The sequence below is a fragment of the Haemaphysalis longicornis genome, unplaced genomic scaffold (assembly GCF_048455015.1).
Source record: "Haemaphysalis longicornis isolate Haplotype H1 unplaced genomic scaffold, Haemaphysalis longicornis Haplotype H1 scaffold_10, whole genome shotgun sequence".
In the NCBI taxonomy this organism is placed as follows: Eukaryota; Metazoa; Arthropoda; class Arachnida; order Ixodida; family Ixodidae; genus Haemaphysalis; species Haemaphysalis longicornis.
Genome location: NW_027526204.1, coordinates 47,915,385 through 47,933,352, shown reverse-complemented (window position 1 = coordinate 47,933,352; position 17,968 = coordinate 47,915,385). Strand labels below are relative to the sequence as shown.

The window sequence follows — 17,968 nt, the reverse complement described above, 5'->3', positions numbered from 1 at the left end:
CGAGGAGGCGGAATCCACGAATCTCTACGTCTTTTAGTATACGCAAACGCAAAGTTTTAATGTAAGTACAAAACAATAGTGGGCTGAGTGGGCAGCCCTGGCGCACCGAGCGTTGCACGTCAATGGGCGCTCCCAATGTCTTATTCACCACTACCCGCCTGGTGCAATTTCGGTACGCGAGAGCCACCCCTTCTTTGCTAAGAGAACCTACATTGATATAATCCAGAATACAAAACAACACGTCATGTGACACACATTCAAAAGCCTCCTCCAGATACAGCTGGAGCACCGCGACACCTACTTTTGCGGCATCGCTACACTCAAGCACGCACCTGGCCTTGTGATTGTTAGTACATATAGATCTTCCACGTATACCGCAGGTTTCATGAGATGCTACTATTTTATGGATTAATCCCTGGAGTCTACTTGCTAATATCTTCATAAAAATTTTTTATTCAACATTCGTGAGTGGAATGGGCCTGTATGACGTAACTTGTTTAAGTTTTGCCCCATCTTCTGTTTTTGGGATTAATATCGTGTGAGCGGATCCATAACAAGGTGGCAGGACATTCACATAAGATGCTTCATTGAAAACGGCAGTTAACACCGTAGCTATTTCACTTTTCAATTCTTTATAGAATGCCGCACTTAAACCATCCGGCTCTGGCGACTTCTCCGGGTTTAAATTGTCAATAGCCTCTTGAACTTCTCTTGCTGTTATTGGCTGCTGTAACAGCTCCTTCGTTTCATCATCCAGTCTCGGCGTGTTAATAAGAAATTCTTTCTTGACGTTTTTCATATCAACTTCCCGGAAAGCGAAAAGTGATTTGTTGTACTCGAAGAACGCTCGCTCAATGTGGTTGGTATCGTCTGATGTAACGCCATTCCAATCAATCTCGCTCGCTTATGTGGTTCCGTCTAACGTGCGCCTCCTCCAACCCCAGCCTTCGCAGCCCTTTCACCCGCTATCACCTGTTCTGCTCTTGCTTCCACTAGCACTCCAAGATACCGTTCCTCATCTATTATTTCTAGTTTTTGTTTTGTTTGTCTTATGTCGTCTCTGTAAGCCCCAGGCTGTCTGCTTTCTTGTTCTGTGAATGTTTGCAGCAAAGTTCGTAGTTTCCTTCTTATTTTGTTCGTACTTTATGCAGCTGGCCCTTTCGATAGCTTTAATTTTCACTGCTGGTTTATTTAGTTCCCACACTACCGCCATCGTATTTTGGCTGTCCTGTTCACTTTTGTTAAGTTTGTCGATAACTAAGCCATTGAAAGATTTGTCTTTTAAAAGTTTTCATTTACCTTCCATAGGTCCCATGTGAAACTATTACTCCATTTTTTGCACCTGGTCCTACACTTGACCATACAATGGTCAGAAAAGGACATTGGCAGAACACTGTAGTAGCGGCACTTCGGAACCAGTTCTAAAGATATGTATATCCGGTCCAGACGTGCGTGGCTGGTACCCTGGAAGTGGGTGTATTGTACGCTTCTGGCTCCCTCCATACAGTCAGCAACATCCTCCATCCCGTATTCTACAATCTGCTGACGTAACAACTCAGTGCTCGCATCCTTAAAAGGCCGGCTGCTTGTCTTATCACGCGAGGTTAATACACAGTTAAAGTCCCCTAATAATATTATAGTCCTGTCATTGCATAAATGCTGTCCTACATTAGCAAAAAAATCTACCCGCTCGTCGAGTAAATTAGGCGCATAAATACACACAATACTTCACTAAACCTTACAGAAAGACAGGTCGCACACCACAAACCTTTCAGACAAACAAGTAATAAGAGATTGAACCACTAAATCCGGCAGCTTTCGCACAAAAAGCCCACAACCCGCCGACGTTCCGACTGCATGACTAACGGACACATAGTATCTCACCGTGAAACCTCGCACCATGCTCTCGGTCTCTGCCGCCTCCCCCTGTACTTTGGATTCCTGAACGGCTAACACATCAACTTCATGCTCAGTTAACAGTCTGTGCGATTGACTTTGCTTTGTTTTGCTTGCCAATCCCCTGACGTTAAGCGTAGCTATGTTCAGTGCGGGGTCCTGTGGCATTTCCGTTCAATTGGAGGCCGAGAGCATGGCGCCTACCTTTCGCGTCTCGGGTCGGGCTACGCGTTCCCTCCCGCAGCAGCACTGTCAGCCCTCATTCACACCGCCGTCACCTTCTCCGTCACGGCACCGTCACGTCAACAAAAAGCGACGTTGACGGAACGGAGAAGTGTTCAGACTGGATCTACACGGGAGCTTTTCGTCAGATTACAGGGTCGTCTGCCTAGTGATCAGTTTAGCCTAGAATTGAGCGTTTTTATTCCGAACAGTAAATAAAATGGTTTGTGCTCACTTTTCGCTAAATTTAGCCGTAAAAATTTGTTTTATGATTAGCTGGTTTAGCGCGGGGCATGGTCCCGTCACGTTGACGTGACGCAAACATAGAGCTCGGCCTCCCGTCACCGTCGCACCATTTCCGGCGAGAAATCGGTCGAAAAACGGCCCTCATGACGGAAGACGGTGACGGGACGGTGACGTGACGGGGTGAAAAACGGCTGTGGGAATGAGGGCTCACTCGGGCTGCGTTGCCCGGGCGGCGTTTCTGCAGGGTGCCTATCCGGTGGGATAGTGGGCTTGGGCCTCAACGGTAGCCGTCGCCCTTGAGTCGCTTTCGCTGGTGGCTCTCCGATGTGCGCGTCTCCTGCCTCGTCTTTCTCTTCTCCCTCTTCAACGTGCGGACGCTTGGCCGAACCTGCCGCCGACCCAGCAATGTCCGCGTCCATGGTTTCCTCCCCTTGCACCGACGCTTCCCCGGAGGCACCAGCGTTCGAGCGTCTTTCGTCGCTCTTAAGCGCGCCCTCCTTCTCGCTGGTCAGCGTTCCGCGTGAGTCCCCAGCGTCTCCTTCCTCCTCGCTAGCGTCGGCTTCACTCGGTGCCGTCGCGGTAATTCCCGGGGTCTCGCTGCCACCCGTTCCTTGCGCTGCTTCCTCTGCTTTGACGACGTCCATGAGGTGCTCGGCAGACTCCTCGGGGTCAGCGCGCCCCGTCACCGACGCGTACGAGGGCACGCTCTGCGCGGAAGCGGCTTACTCCCTCGCCTGTAATTATGCGGGGTACCTTAGGACCTCCCAATCTCCGTCCGCGTCCACGGGTGCGCACACCACTATCAAGCGAAAATGAAGCGAAATTCGATTTGAGCCGTAAGTTGCAGTTTCATTTAGGGAATAATCAATTGATTGATTGATTGTCGTGTTTAACGCGCCGAGGCAACGCAGGCGATGAGGCGCGCAGTAGTGGAGGGCTCCGGATTAATTTTGACCACCTGGGGATCTTTAACGTGAGCCGAAATATCGCCCACACGGGCGTTTTTGCTTTTCGCGTCCTTCAGAAAAGCGGCCGCCGCGGCCGGGAAACGCACCCGCGACCTCGTGCTCAGCAGCAGAACGCCTTAGCCACTGAGCAACCGCGGCGGGTAGGGAATAATCAAGGTGAAACTCCCGGGTCGAATCGAATGACGGTCGGGGCGCAAATCAGATGTCACTGGGGATGCAACTTGGATGTCATTTCGAGTCCCCGTACTCCGCACCCTCGCCATCATCCACGGAGTGGAGATGCTGACATTTTTTACTAAGGTTTCCAGCGTCTCGAAGACAAAATATTTGCTGTCTTCCGTGTGCAAGAAAGACGCGGCAGCAGAATCATGTTAGAACAGAGGCATAAGACGCCGAGGAAGCAGAAAAAGAATTAGAGCAATTTCACTCAACGCGAAAAGCGTCAGAAGTGCAGAGCAGCGATTCGTCATATGCGCTGTGGGGCCGTTCTTTTATGATGTTGATGATGATGATTGCTAGCGGTGCCCCTTTGTGGCAAAGTAATGACGTGTCAACTTACCAAAAAAATTTATATATCTGTTTTTTACTTTTCGTTTAATACTAGCACTGCTCTTAGGGCAGGCACAAAATTTTTTTTCTGTTACAGGTGGTAAGCGGTCGTAGACAATATTTGCCTCTCTTCTTTTCGTCGTCTCGACAGCCTTGAAGTTACCTCCCTCTGAGCTAACCTTAAATCGTAGGGCTCCTAATAGACGAATATTTCTCTCATGTAGATTTGAATGTATACATACACTCGCACTCAAACACCATGTGCCGCGTAGTTTGTTTCTTTTCCGCAGACCGTTTCTGCAGACCGTCCATCAGACCGTTCCGTTCCTTTTCCGGTCTTTGTAACCACCCTTCACGGTCTTCCCCTCACTGCCTCACCCCTCTTATACGCCTCTATATAAGCCTCTTGATCAACTATCCTCTTAACTTGCGGCCGGTAGGCAGAATCGAGGGAAAAAACGAGCATCTTTTCGAAGCCTCTCTTTGGGTGAGTGGCGCTGTGGGACTCTGGGTCCATTACGCCGCTTGACTGCGTTGTATAGTTAGCGTGACCACGGACGAGCTGGGACAACTAGCCGGGCCCCTAAGGTCCTCTGCACTTAACATAAACAAACCAAGAAGAAAATAAAGCTACACACACAAAACAAAGAGAAAACAAGCCCGGAGAACGTGCGTGACAGTGCCGCTCTCGTGGCGCTCAAGTTAAAAGGAAGGCCGGCCGGGAGGATCACGTGGACACCGAACAGGAATGCCTCACAGCACTGGCACAAACGCGTAGACAGCGAGCCGCATATTACGTGCACACCGCCGGCAGGTAAGATACTGATGTCTTGGCGCGAAGAAAGAAGTGAAGACAGCTGTACAGAAAGAACTGCTCAAACCATGACAGATTAGCTGGGCATCCACTGCGACCGGACAGCATGGCTTCTAAAAGTGTACGTCACCAACATACATTCGCCCTTTCAGTGTAGAATACGACGGCCGCATTGGAAGCAGCGATCCGAAGCCTGCAGGAAATGTTTCTAGGAAGGGGCGTTTCATGGCGTCTGGATAAGCTAGGCCGTACTGAAAGGTGGCCGTTTGCGGCAGTCACAGCAGATGAAAGGCAAATATTCCGTCGAAATGAAGTATGCCACCAAGCGCGCAAATAGACGACCAGTAACATTCGCCATCCTCGTCGGCGATTAGGTAGCGGCAAGAATGGGCATCGGCACATCGTGCAGCAGACAAAAATTGAACCACTTTAAAAGCCCCAAGGCGGTTTGCATTTGTATGTTGTTACCAGGGGCCAGAATACGAAGCCTGTCGACTTAGCGATGTCAATGCAAAGCTACTCAGGCGTTCAAGTGGAGGTTCTTGCTTTCGTATTCCCTACTCCGGTTAGGTGTGCGCGGATGCTTTTTTTCGTTCTCTAACTACTTCACAGTATTATACCGTGTTCTACAAAATATTGTCGCTAACTTTATTGTTTAGTTCTACCCTTGCACAACTGCTGGCACTGGTTCACAGCCTGACTTACGATGTGAGCGAAATCGAGTAGTGTCCAGTATGGGCCGCAGGTAGTCAGCGGGAAGTGATTTTGTGAAGATTCTGGTTGTCCAAAGAGAGCCAGGATGACGAGGGGAGAACACTTGAGGAGGAAGGACGCCACCTGCGCTGGTCGAAAGATGTCGGCCATCTGCGGGCAAGTGGGTTTCGGTTCGAGCTTTTAAAGTCAGTAGCCTTGTATGTGTGAAATTTATCTCTTCCTACCAATTTTACTGCTTTGCAGGCACACCATATCTTCGTGTTTACAACCGAACACGCCTACTGACATCAGGCACTAAAATTGGCTCAAGATAATACTGATAGATCCACAGTAGGAGTTGTTCAAAATATCATTGCTGCACTAGTCCCCACCGTAGCTGACATAACCCAAAGTTCTGCTGAACACACGGACACGTTTTCGATTATTACTGCGGCGGCGGCGGCAGTGGCGGCGGCCAATTGTTTCGATGACGAGAAAAAAAAAGCCGCGTGTTGATATGTTATCCTTTTTAGAGATACTCAGTGGTCAATCTTTATCCGCAGTCCTTTAGTACAACGCGTTAAACAGGCTCAGGCAGCTTCAGCGCTTTAAGGTAAAAAACATGAGTGCCGTAAAATTTATACAGCAGCCTAAAAATGAAAGAAACGTTATCTTTTAATGAGCAGACAATAAGGAAACCACTTTTATTCTTGTGACTCAAACGGCGCAGAAACACGCAGCAGTACCACATATAAGTACGGAGACCTGTGCTCTCTCAGTGCAGCTCCGGAAACAACAACAACAAAAAGACACGTTCATTGCTTTTCCCCCTGTAGTGTAGTATTTTTCTCAAGGGAATCTAATTACTGGCCATGCTGACAATATTTGGAAGATGCCGAAAAATTCCCCAAACAAATAACGCTTTGGACCCCATTTTGGTGGTTGTGTACACGCTTGGTCGTCGTCCGTGATGCTCACGAAGGGTCTGAAGTTTTCACAGGTCGTAGTTAAATGGTCTATTCCACTGATCTTGTTAATAGCAACGCTCCAACTACCTTCAATAAAGCACTTTACTAATGTATGCAGTTGATGTAGTTTTTTTGCCGTAGCGAGGAACTGCAACTGTCCAGGGCGACATATGTTTAAACACTATGCAATCATTTGGGCTAAAACTACTGAAACGAGCCATTTGAAATCCCTGTTTGGGTGATTGTTTTGAAGCCTTCTTGTGAATAAGAAGTGTGCATACTGGCACTCCGACCACGCGCTTTTCGAATTTAGGTCCACAAGCCGCGGCTCATAAACTTTTCCAATAGGTTGCGAACATGAAGTTCCCAAGGCCGCTCCGACCGTGACCAAGTCACATGTGTTTAGCCTCTGCTGTCCTTTCAAAAACACATAGTCCAGTAGGCATATTGCAAAACGGCTTGCTGAGGAAAGCTTCAAATTATAGCCGAACTTAATTTACCACCAGTCATTTATTTTTTTTTTTTTTGCAGTTTCAAAGCAAACATTTTTAAGTACCCAAATACGTTCCTTGGTTGGGGAATACTAAACAAAATTATCTTAGTGGTTAACGTGCTCAAGTACACTTCGGAGAGAAGGATAGGCTTTTAGAGGCTTTCGAAATAATTGACGCCACAAAAAATCTGTTTTCCGACAGCATCTTGAAAATTGCACTTCCGTTTTTCGCATCATAATGGTTGGACTTAATAACCATGCCTCCTGACACAATCTGTCCAGAAATCGCCTAGCAGAAATCAATGAAAACAGGTGTCCGAAGCTTGTCGAGTTATGGTGACATCAGTCAGTTCTATTTGCAAAGATTGCAAGAAATTTAGCGAATTCTACAAATACCTCCGGAAACATTGATATGATAGTTTGGGTCCTTACAATGATTTAAAAGGAAAAACGTAGAATTAGGGTCAGGCATAAAGGGGACGCCAGCCTGTATGGCTATATGGCACTAGACTCAAGTAAATTACTTGATAACCTATGAGCTCCAGCCGTGGAAACGAAGGAATGAAAGTATTCTCACGTTCATCAATATTTTGCGGAACACCAGCCGGAAGCCTGGTTAGGAAAGTTAGCTTATTCAGCAGCTTATACATATTTTACGAGCCTTGATAAGAGCGACGTGTTTTACCAAAGGGTGTAAATTTTACTACAGCAAATTGTTTTATAATCTGAAGTTATTTTTGATGTATCCTATTCAAGAACGACCGCAAATGCAGCCGTGGTTTAGTTTTTTCTCTAACAAGCACCAAATCTTCTTGTATTTTTGGGAGTGAAACACTCCTCTTTAAATCGAGGAATAAACACAACTGCGTCTGCAAAACTAGATCGCCGCACGTAACCCACGGCCAAAGTTCGCCTATCCAGTGCAAGCATTTACTTTGATGCGAGAACAAACCAAACGCCTTCGATAACAGTATCCAACAGTACTTCCTTTGACTACACCTCATGCGTTGCGTTTCAGATGTATCTGTAGGATAAATTCATTTCTATTCGCCTACAAACGGGTCCTGTTCGAGCATTGCCATCAAGAGAAAACCCGTAAATACAATGACGGTCTCGTACGTGGCCACACCATTCATGGGTCTCAACGTCGAAGAGTACTTAACAATAAAACGGCTAATAATAAGGCCCCTACCTTTTTATGTAGCCTCACCTCGCTTTCAAACGCCACGGAGTCAATGTAAAATAGCTGGCCCGCGGCTTTCTACATGTGGGTGTCGTCGAGGCAGGCCTTTTTACCCGTCGAACAGCTGCTCGGCGTCGCAGACAGAGACGTCAGCGGAAACACCCATTCTGGAACACGGTCACACAGCGGTGGCGTTAGTAATGACAAGGTTTTGCGCCCGCCATGTTTCCCAAAGCGTGTGCGCACTTTGTAGCGCATGTATAGGCGTGATTTCGTGAGCAGTCGGTAAAAACAAAAAAAAAACACCGACGTGTGTACGAGATGTCGGCACACGTTAGAGATCCCCAGGTGGTCAAAATTAATCCGGAACCCTCCACTACGGCGAGCCTCAGTGCCTGCGTTGCGTCGGCACGTTGAAAACTACAATAAATCAATCAATGTGGTGCGCAGTCCAATAATCCCAGCCGTCAAATTGAAGTGCCCAGGTCCTGTACCCGGCAAGCAAGCCGAGCTTGCTTTCCTGTTCCACGCATATTCCGATGCGGTGTCAGAGCCGTTTATTCACTAAACCCCCTTTTTCTTCAGCTTTATGTAGAACACTAATATGCGATTATGCAATGCTATTTATGTCCTGGTTGTTATATTCATCGATTGTTGAAGTTTTTCGCAATGTTTGTGCGAATGTTGTGGAGTAATTGAAGGAGTATGGAATATGATGGCTGGGTGTATGCATTTTTGTATACAGACCAAACACGCATTTTCAAAGTGCGAGAGTTTTTGTGCCCTTTGCCAAACGGCAACCTGGCACTGCAGGAGAACGACTAATTTTCCCTTCATTCTCTAATCGTCGGAAAGTAGGGCAATTGTTATCTCACACTGGTGTTGTTAAGTGTAGGTGCGATTAAGGGAGAGGGAGGGAGAGAAAAAGATAATGCAATTTAGTAATGTTGCGAGATTTGTCCAGCAGAGAGCCTAGTATAACACGTTAGGTGAAAAACTGAATCAGTCAGTTGAAAAAAGAAAAGAAAAATGGAATGAACGAAAGCGAGGATGGAGAGTTCGGTAGTTGGACGTAAAAAAAAAAGATGTGAAATACAAACAATTTTTTCCCTCCGGTTTGATTAGCTTTGAAAACACTGGAATTACCGCACGGGAACGCAGCACGCACAGCGATAATACAGGAGACATGCAACCACGTACCTTGACACCACGCAGACCTTCAATGTTGAAACGTGAACAACACTGCTCTGTAGCACAAGTAGCATCATTTTATAGGACTAATAAAGAATATGATCTTGGGCTGAATTGTGGAGGCAACTCAGGAAGGCTTTCGTCGCACGTGAATACATTTTTCTGCGTAACCAGATGTGATATACATGGTGCACCGTAAGATGCGATATGGGTAGCTTGCCCGAAGTAGCAATAAATTATCGTCTGGATGCATCATGTCATTTACACACATATATACCACGTGTGATGTCTTCAGGATCACCGCAGTCTTTACAATAGTATCAACTGGTCTCATGAAACTTGAAACGGAAAGGGCGTGTGGAGGTGACACTCAGGCGTGCGCGGTGTATAACATCTTCGTCGGGTTTCCTGAGACTAGGCGACAACCGGAAAGTACATCCAGGGTTGATGGAGTAAATCGGGGCACGACGGACCGGGCCCATATACTGAATCTGCCGTGCCACACAGAACGCCAGTGTGGGCACTTATTCTCGGTTTGGCCGTCATAGGAACCTGGAAGTTATGAGCTTCGGATGCTGTAGTGTCTGCGGTACCGGCACTGGGTTTTAAAAGGGCAGTGCCGATACCGACTGGAGGTCGATGGAATGGTGATTTTTTAGACTTGGTAACCTAAAACCAAATGTCTCAGACTAGCTGTTCATCACGGAAAGACTCAAGCCATTGAACAGCCCCCGAAGAGTCTGTGAAACCAGCCAATTCCGGGGTAGCTACTTGGTGATACATTCCAAAGCAGCACGTAGCCCTTCGATATCGCGTTCTCAGGGGGTTTGGTGTAATTCTCGCTTCAGACGATTTGATTTTCGATCGACTTCCGCCTTACACTTGCGACAGGTTTCGATTTGTCTCCACCGTATTGCTCGCACTTTGGTCCTTCCGTCATATATAGGCAAAGTTCATTATGGCAGTGAATTTCGCTGCCTTTCGGGTTATTCGTTTGGTTTAGTACCTCCACTCCCTTACTTCCTGAGCGTTGGTCTGGTGTGCACGGTTCACTATCGCAATTGAAAGCCTCTCCCAGAACACCTCGCGCAAAGATTTGTGTATCCTCCGGAGTTGTCCATCTAGGTATGTACGATACCCTTGCCGTATATCATCATCATCATCATCATCATCATCATCATCATCATCATTATTATTATTATTATTATCATCATCAAACTATCTACGCCCACTGCAGGGCGAAGGCCTCTCCCATAGATCTCCAATTGCCCCGGTCCTCTGATATCTGCGACCAATTTATCCCCGCAAACTTCTTGATCTCATGTGCCCATTTAACTATCTTCCGCTCCCTGCCATGCTAGCCTTCACTAGGTATCACTCTGTTTCCCTCTATGACCAACGGTTTTCTGGCTTTCGTATTACATGCCCGGACGACGCCCATTTCCTTTTCTTAATTTCTTCTAATATGTCGTTTACACTCGTTTGTTCCCTGACTTATACCACTCTCTTCTTGTCCCTTAATGTTACACCTAATGTTGTGGTATAATCCATCGTGTAAAAGAACGCAAGCTCGTTCAAGTGTTACCCCAAAGATGTGTTTATGATGTTTTTTTTTCTTACTAGGTGGGGGCAGGTGGCTCTAGTAGGGCTTTGATGAAGTTTGGTAAGACAGGAACATTGTATGCGTCCTCTGATATAGAGGGAAGGCACTGCGAGGACCTGCTCGCTAACATGGTGCCAACAAATATAACCCCTATTTAAAGCAACTACTGTGCTTACCTGGGAACCAAAGAAACTGAAGGTACGCACCATGGTGACCCAGTGGCGAAGGCATTGCTGTGCTTAAACCAACGGAAACAGCTTGGAATTACACCCCATGGCGTGTATTTTCCTCATATAGGTCAGCACCAAGAGCGCCCATCTCTGTATATTTTGCCGCAAGGAAAACAGCCCCAGGTGGTCGGAACTAATTTGCAGCCCCCCACTGCGATGCGCCTCGGCGCGGGTTCAGCTCCCGCGCGTGAAACGAGAAAAATTTAAAAGAAGTACAATTGCTGAAAGATTTATTTTTTAAATATTTGACACACACGGTGAATGAAGCATAATATGCTGAAGTAGACAGAAAAAAAAACACTCTACAAGAATACAGATGCCGCGAAAAGTGACAGTACTGGTCCGAGTGGACCAGAGTGAACCGTTGCATTGCTTGCTTACGAAGCGACTGGGCCCCACAACAACACGTGTACTACGAACAAACTTTGAGTGAAGGTCAATTTATATGTGTATATCAATCAATCAGTCAAATCAACTTCATTTTCCATACAGATGGGTACAGGGAAAGGAGCTGCCACCAGAACCTGCGCGGAGCAGCTTGACAGGGCGGCTGCCCACAGTGTGATTGACAGCAACGGGGTCGAACAGATCAAAAGATGCAGCAGAGGAAAAAAAGAAGCAGAAAAAAACTTGAGACGCGTGTCAAGTAAACGTAACAAATGTGCTTAACAGTCATGGTCAGCAGGGTAACAGGAACAGCAAAATGAATTCAACAGGTGCATGTGACAGGTATTTACAAGAAAAATACGAGATATATAACACGCGTTACAAAAAATATTCTTTCAAATCCGGTTTAGAGAGTCTACCGACCTCAACTGAGTTACTTGCAAAGTTATTCAAGAATTTGGGTAAAGTGAAAGTTAAGGATTTACGGTCGTATTTGTGGTGTGTAGGAGTATACCATGTGTCTGGATGGCGTGTTTTGTATCCTGTAATACTTTTTTTTAAATTTTGCTAAGCCCTGGTATAAGTGGGAGCTATTTAGCTTCGAGGTATGACTGGGCCAACCGGTATTCGCTGTAATTGCAATCTTTAATTATTTTAAACTTCTCGAACAGTTCAGGCGTGTGGAAATTTAATGGCATATTCGCTATTATTCTTGCGACTTCTTTTTTACTAGAAAAAGCTGGTTAACGTTCTTGTTGATTGTCGTGCCCTAGACCAAGTGTGAATACGTGAGTTGCGGTAAAAGTAGGGAAACATATCACCATCATCACCATATTCATCATCACCAGCCTATCTACGCCCACTGCAGGTCAAAGGCCTCTGCCATTATCCTCCATTCATCCCGGTCCTGTGCAAACTGCGACCAATTTATCCCCGCAAACTTCTTGATCTCATCTGCCCATCTAACTTTCTGCCGCCCCCTGCAACGCTTGCCTTTTCTAGGGATCCACTCTGCTACGCTTAACGACCAACGGTTGTCTTGCCTTCGCATTACATGCCCTGCCCACGTTCATTTCTTCTAAATGTCTACAAATATGTCCTTAAAGGGAAGGTGAAGCGGTTTTAGAATTAAAAGAAATGTTGACTAGCAGCATGTACACATTGAATAGTTCATGTGTACGAAATATTTTCGCAATACATGCAACAGAAGCGGCGCAATGAGCAAACAAAAGTGGCCCGATGCCCCGCCCCCATCTCGCCGCGCGATGCCGGAAGACCGCAGAGCGCGGGCGAAAACCGGCTGAAAAACGTCATACCTGGACTTCCGGCCGGATCAGCCGCCTCGGCCATGCTCTTTTCGTCGTGTTTCCTTGTGAATGATACTTGTTGTTGTGGTTGATAGAACTCATTTGTACAATTTTCGTGTTGAAAAAGTATGCACGAACGCCAAACGAGGCATACGTTGTCATGCCGTATTCCTAAGCAGAATAATGCCACGCCGGGATGCTTGATAACATACGGAAGCGACAGCCGACGTGGCTGTGCTTGATGACAGAGAATATACTAGACTACGGTAAATACTTTGTAAACCGCTCCAATGCGTTTTTTTTTTTTTTTATGCGACAGACGTGAATGTTAGCATTAGATTCTAGATTTAGGAAGGATGGGGAATACTGCTGTACTTTGGCCGGGGATGTTTTGTTCCATTCCAGAAACCAAGTCACATTTGTTCAGGAAATACTTGTTTCGTTAAACGCGTCGGTTTTCTTTCCCTATGGGCTCAGGACAGTGTTCAAAAAAACAATTTTTTGGCGAACCTACAACAAGGGGCCAATCCTGATAGAAGTTCTCTCCCGGCTAAGAGGTAAGCAGTATTCCTACGAAGTAAAAGAACCAAGACAACCAGATTACTTATTTTGCAAGTATACATGTTACGATAAGGTGATGTTTGTCTGGAATTAAAAAAAACACCACTCCGAACCACCACCCTGCCATAATTTGTGTTGACTGCGGGGGCCTAATTTTTTGCCCAAGATTCCGTGTGGCTGCATATTATAACCTGGCAAGCACTTGTTGTCCCTGAACCTCAAGTGTGCTCCATTGATAGTCGTGAGATATATATAATGATGATACTAAAAAAATTAGGAGCGAAGAGTAAATATACGGCCTCTGTCCGACTAGCGCGGTAAATGCTTAAATCTAGAAATGCTGAAACAGGCCAACGATTCATTATCACAAACGTTTGGTGATTGTTACCTAAAGTAACGTAACTACAACGTAACTGCCTTGTCCGACTGGTCTGTTAATTATAACGAGGTGGCCGTAATATTGTAGCAGAATGCACAACGCACAAGCGAAAATCAAGTCTACTACAGCCAATAATGCTGAGCAGCCACTAGTATGCTGCAGTGTTTGCAGAATAAATGTATGTGAAGCAGTAAGACGCCACTCATCTAAGTGCAGCTAGCAATCGGGGAGGCGCCGTAGTGCCGCTGCCGAAATGGCGCGCGCGTGTGGGTTTGTGTACGGGGATGAGTAACGGGGCTGGGGTGGACGACAACGAACAAAGGAAATGAGGAAGCAGAGTCTGCTTGTTGGTTTATGCGTTTACCGGCAAGATGTGTCTCGCATATACGTTTACAGCGCATGAACGCTATTTTTTCGCGCAGTGCACGTACGTGCTTTTCGCTGGTAGATTGTTTATAAAACGCCCATTAATCTTCGGCATAAAGGGTTTTGTGTATAATAAGAAACAGTTAAGGCAGTACCTAATATTAACATAAGGTATAAAATCCCCCTATGCTGGTTGCCTAATTCAAAAATATTTTGATGGAACCCACTAGTCAATGTCACAGTCACTGCTTTGGGGTTCTCTGTCGTGTAAAGCAAATTTAGGCTCCAAGATAATTGAACCAACAGCACGGGAAATTATAAAACAAACTTCCCGTCATGTGCGAAAATTAAACTGCAAGCTAAATTGCCGCAAAGGCAACCGTGTGATCGTTCGCAATGCTTCCGACAACCCGCGCGGCCGAAGGGTGTCCTCCTTTGACGTCATGACGGGCGCAACCAATCAGGGCCGTCAAAAGACGACAAGCGGGCGTCTTTCAAACGGGGCCGCGCTTTTTGCAAGATAAATGCCACTTGGACTCATGTACGATAAATTTCAATGTGATATTCGGAATAAGCGCGCAAGAAACTATATAACTGTTAATCTAACTCAAATTTTTTGGAAAGTGCTTCAGCTTCCCTTTAATAGGCGTTTGTTCCCTGACCCACACCGCTCTCTTGTCCCTTAATGTTATACCTAATGTTGTCGTATATACCACCGTGTAAAAGAAGGCAAGTACGTTCAAGTATTTCCCCAAAGATGTGTTTATGATGTACTCTTACCAGGTGGGGGGCGGGCGGCACCAATAGGGCTTTGATGAAGTTGGGCAAGACATGAACATTGTCTGCGTCTTCTGATATAGAGGGAAGGAAATGTGATGGCCTGCTCGATAACATGGTTCCATTAAATATAAACCATATTTAAAGCAACCACTGTGCTTACCTGGCCAGCGAAGATGCTGCAGGTACGCACCATGTTGACCCAGTGGTGAAGCCATTGCTGTGCTATCAGCGACCAATTTATCCCCGTAAACTTCCTGGTCTCATCTGCCCATCTAACTATCTGCCGGCCCCTGCCAACCTTGCCTTCACTAGGTATCCATGTTGTTTTCCTTAATGACCGACGGTTATCTTGCTTTCATAATATATGCCCTGCCCACGTCCATTTCTTTTTCTTAATTTCTAATATGTCGTTAACACTGGTTTGTTCCCTGACCCACTCTGCTCTCTTCTTGTCCCTTAATGTTACACCTGTCATCGTCCGTTGCATTACTTCCTGAGTCGTGAATTATATAGTAACAGTTACATACGTTCGGGTAATATACGCGTACATTTATTGAGGACACCAACAGCTTTACATATTTTCTTATAGATTTGTTCGACGTGACAGTCCGAGGTCAGATTTTGAGAAAAACGCACGCCAAGAACTTTTACACTGTCATCCATCTGGATTTTGCCTCTGCCAAGGTACACCTTTGGTGAAGCAGCGAGCTTGTCTTTCGGCCGAAAAAGTACTGGGTTTTGTGTCCACGCCAAAAGCGTCGACAGCGTTGCCTTCACATTTTTTTTTATTTCTTCGGTTGTTTTACCGCTGATCAGCAAGGTGGTGTCATCAGCATTACAGATTACTGAAACTTGCGCCCTTGACAAGAGGGCATGCAGGTCATTGATGTAAACGGTAAATAAAAGAGGCCCCGAAATGTTGCCCTGGGGCACGCCCGTGATTATAGATTTTGATTGATTGATTGTGGGGTTTAACGCGCCGACGCAACGCAGGCGACGAGGCGCGCCGTAGTGGAGGGCTCCGGATTAATTTTGACCACCTGGGGATCTTTATCGTGCGCCGAAATCTCGTACACACGGGCGTTTTTGCTTTTCGCCTCCATCAGAAAAGCGGCCGCCGCGGCCGGGAATCGAACCCGCGACCTCGTGCTCAGCAGCGCAACGCCTTAGCCACTGAGCCACCGCGGCGGGTGTGATTATAGATTTTAGGTTAGAAGAATGGTCGCCTATAAATAGGTACTGCTGATGTTGACTTATGTAAAAGAGTAATAGGTCATATGGAACGCCACGTATGCCATACGAGTGCAGTTTCCAGAGCAGTGTTTCATGCCGGAGTGAGTCAAAGGCCTTAGATAAGCCTACATAAATGCATAATATCTGAAAAATTCCTAAAAATGATTTTTTTTTGCTCCAGTAGCGCAGTTTATGTGGAATAATTCTTACGAAAAGCCAGTTGAAAATCATGTAATATTGTGTGCTTACAAAAATAAGTGGTCAAACTGGAATGTATAAGTACTTCTGATATTTTAACCCACCATGGTGGCTCAGTGGCTAAGGCGTTGTGCTGCTGAGCATGAGGTCAGCGGCCGCTTTTCTGATGGAGGCGAAAAGTGAACACGCCCGTGTGTACAAGATTTCGGCGCACGTTAACGATTCCCAGCTGGTCAAAATTAATCCTGAGCCCTCCACTACGGCGCGCCTCAGCGCCTGCGTTGCGTCGGGGCGTTATACCCTACAGTCAATCAATCAAGACGGTAAAACATGTGAATCTTGACGGCAAAAACGCAACGCACAGTGCCAACTGAGGCCTTTGTCACTTTTTGGCCTACCCTTCCGCCTGACGAACTTTCGGGTTCACGAGTACGCTTACGAGCACTCTAACGAGCACTCTCACGAGCACGCTCAAGAGCAAGCTCACCATTACACTCACGAGCGCGTACCCACATAAGCGCCTGCACTTTGACTGAAGGAATTACTTCTGGCCTACCCATAGACGTCGAGACGTTAAATACGGCCGTCAGCTATATTATCATCATATTCATTATCAACATCACCGTCACTGGAGCTCTTCAATGTGGCTTTTACTGTACGGCGTTTAGATCAAACGTGGCAAGTTCAAGTCAGTTATTTCAAGCTTCGCTTCGGGAAATACAAGACCAAAACACTTCTAAGGTGAGAATGGATCAAAAATATTGTCCCACTAAACATTCCCGTCTTCCCCGTTCAATGTTGCAAGTTGTGCTACCGCGTTCTACGTTAAAAGGTGGTGTGGGTAATTTTTTGAGTACGTCGGTTAGATCGCTCGTGTATACCGGAATCCTTCGGACGATGTTGATGAGGACTCGTTTGCCACGCAGAGCGGCGTGGCTTGCTGGTTAGGTTGATCGGCTGGATGAAATGGGTATGTGGGTGCAAGGCTGTGTGTCTCCGCCGCCTGATCATAGCGTTCTCTTTACTGTCCACGTGACTGCGCGCACCCGAAGGTTCCCTCGTATCCCTCGTCCCTCGTCATACTAATATAAAGCACATGGTATAGACGTCTCCTAGCAAACCAGCTACCCGCCAATCTTGCAAGGCTGTGAGCTGGTTCTCTAAACCCGAGTGAGGCCCACACAGTATTACGACTGGCAACGGCTGCCCAGATAACGCCGATATCCTGCTCCCGGACGTTGCTGGTTCGAATATTGAGAGAAAGCATTGGCGGGGTATCTATTGATGAGTTTGGAAATGAATCATTAAAAAAAAAAACTTCCCATCCTTCTCCTCGGTGTTCACAGTCACCAACACGAGCCGAAGAACATTATAAGATGCGACGATGTTCGGGGCGATATTAGAAATAGGTGGTCTTTTCTGGTTCTGGCTGCCAGAAAACTGACTTTTTGCTTAAAAAAACATTATTATCATCTACCACTTTACCCTAGAATAAGTCTCATATACCCAATAAAACGTTGGACATATCACCGGCAGAAGACCTAACACTGACATCGGCAGAAGCACTGACCCCAAATCGACCATAGCTCACATTGCAGTGATGGCGTTGTTTGCTATATGAAGTTTCATAACCTGTGAATTTAAACAACCCAAAAAACAAAAAAGAAATGGCACCGCTTTTCTCTTTTTGGTGACAAATTT

The 17,968-nt window shown here is 46.3% G+C and overlaps 1 protein-coding gene across 1 annotated transcript in view; it reads right to left on the bottom strand.

The window, feature by feature from the left end:
* LOC144159820 (uncharacterized) overlaps window positions 1-8,142 on the bottom strand; it is a 62,169-nt gene extending 54,027 nt beyond the window's left edge. Inside the window, exons 1-2 of the mRNA XM_077691498.1 lie at window positions 8,042-8,142; window positions 5,401-5,559 (exon numbers count right to left, since the gene is read on the bottom strand). Of these exons, the coding sequence (XP_077547624.1) occupies window positions 5,401-5,559 (159 nt within the window). The 5' untranslated portion in view covers window positions 8,042-8,142. The remainder of the gene's footprint in view (window positions 1-5,400; window positions 5,560-8,041) is intronic.
* Between the last annotated feature and the right edge of the window lie 9,826 nt (window positions 8,143-17,968).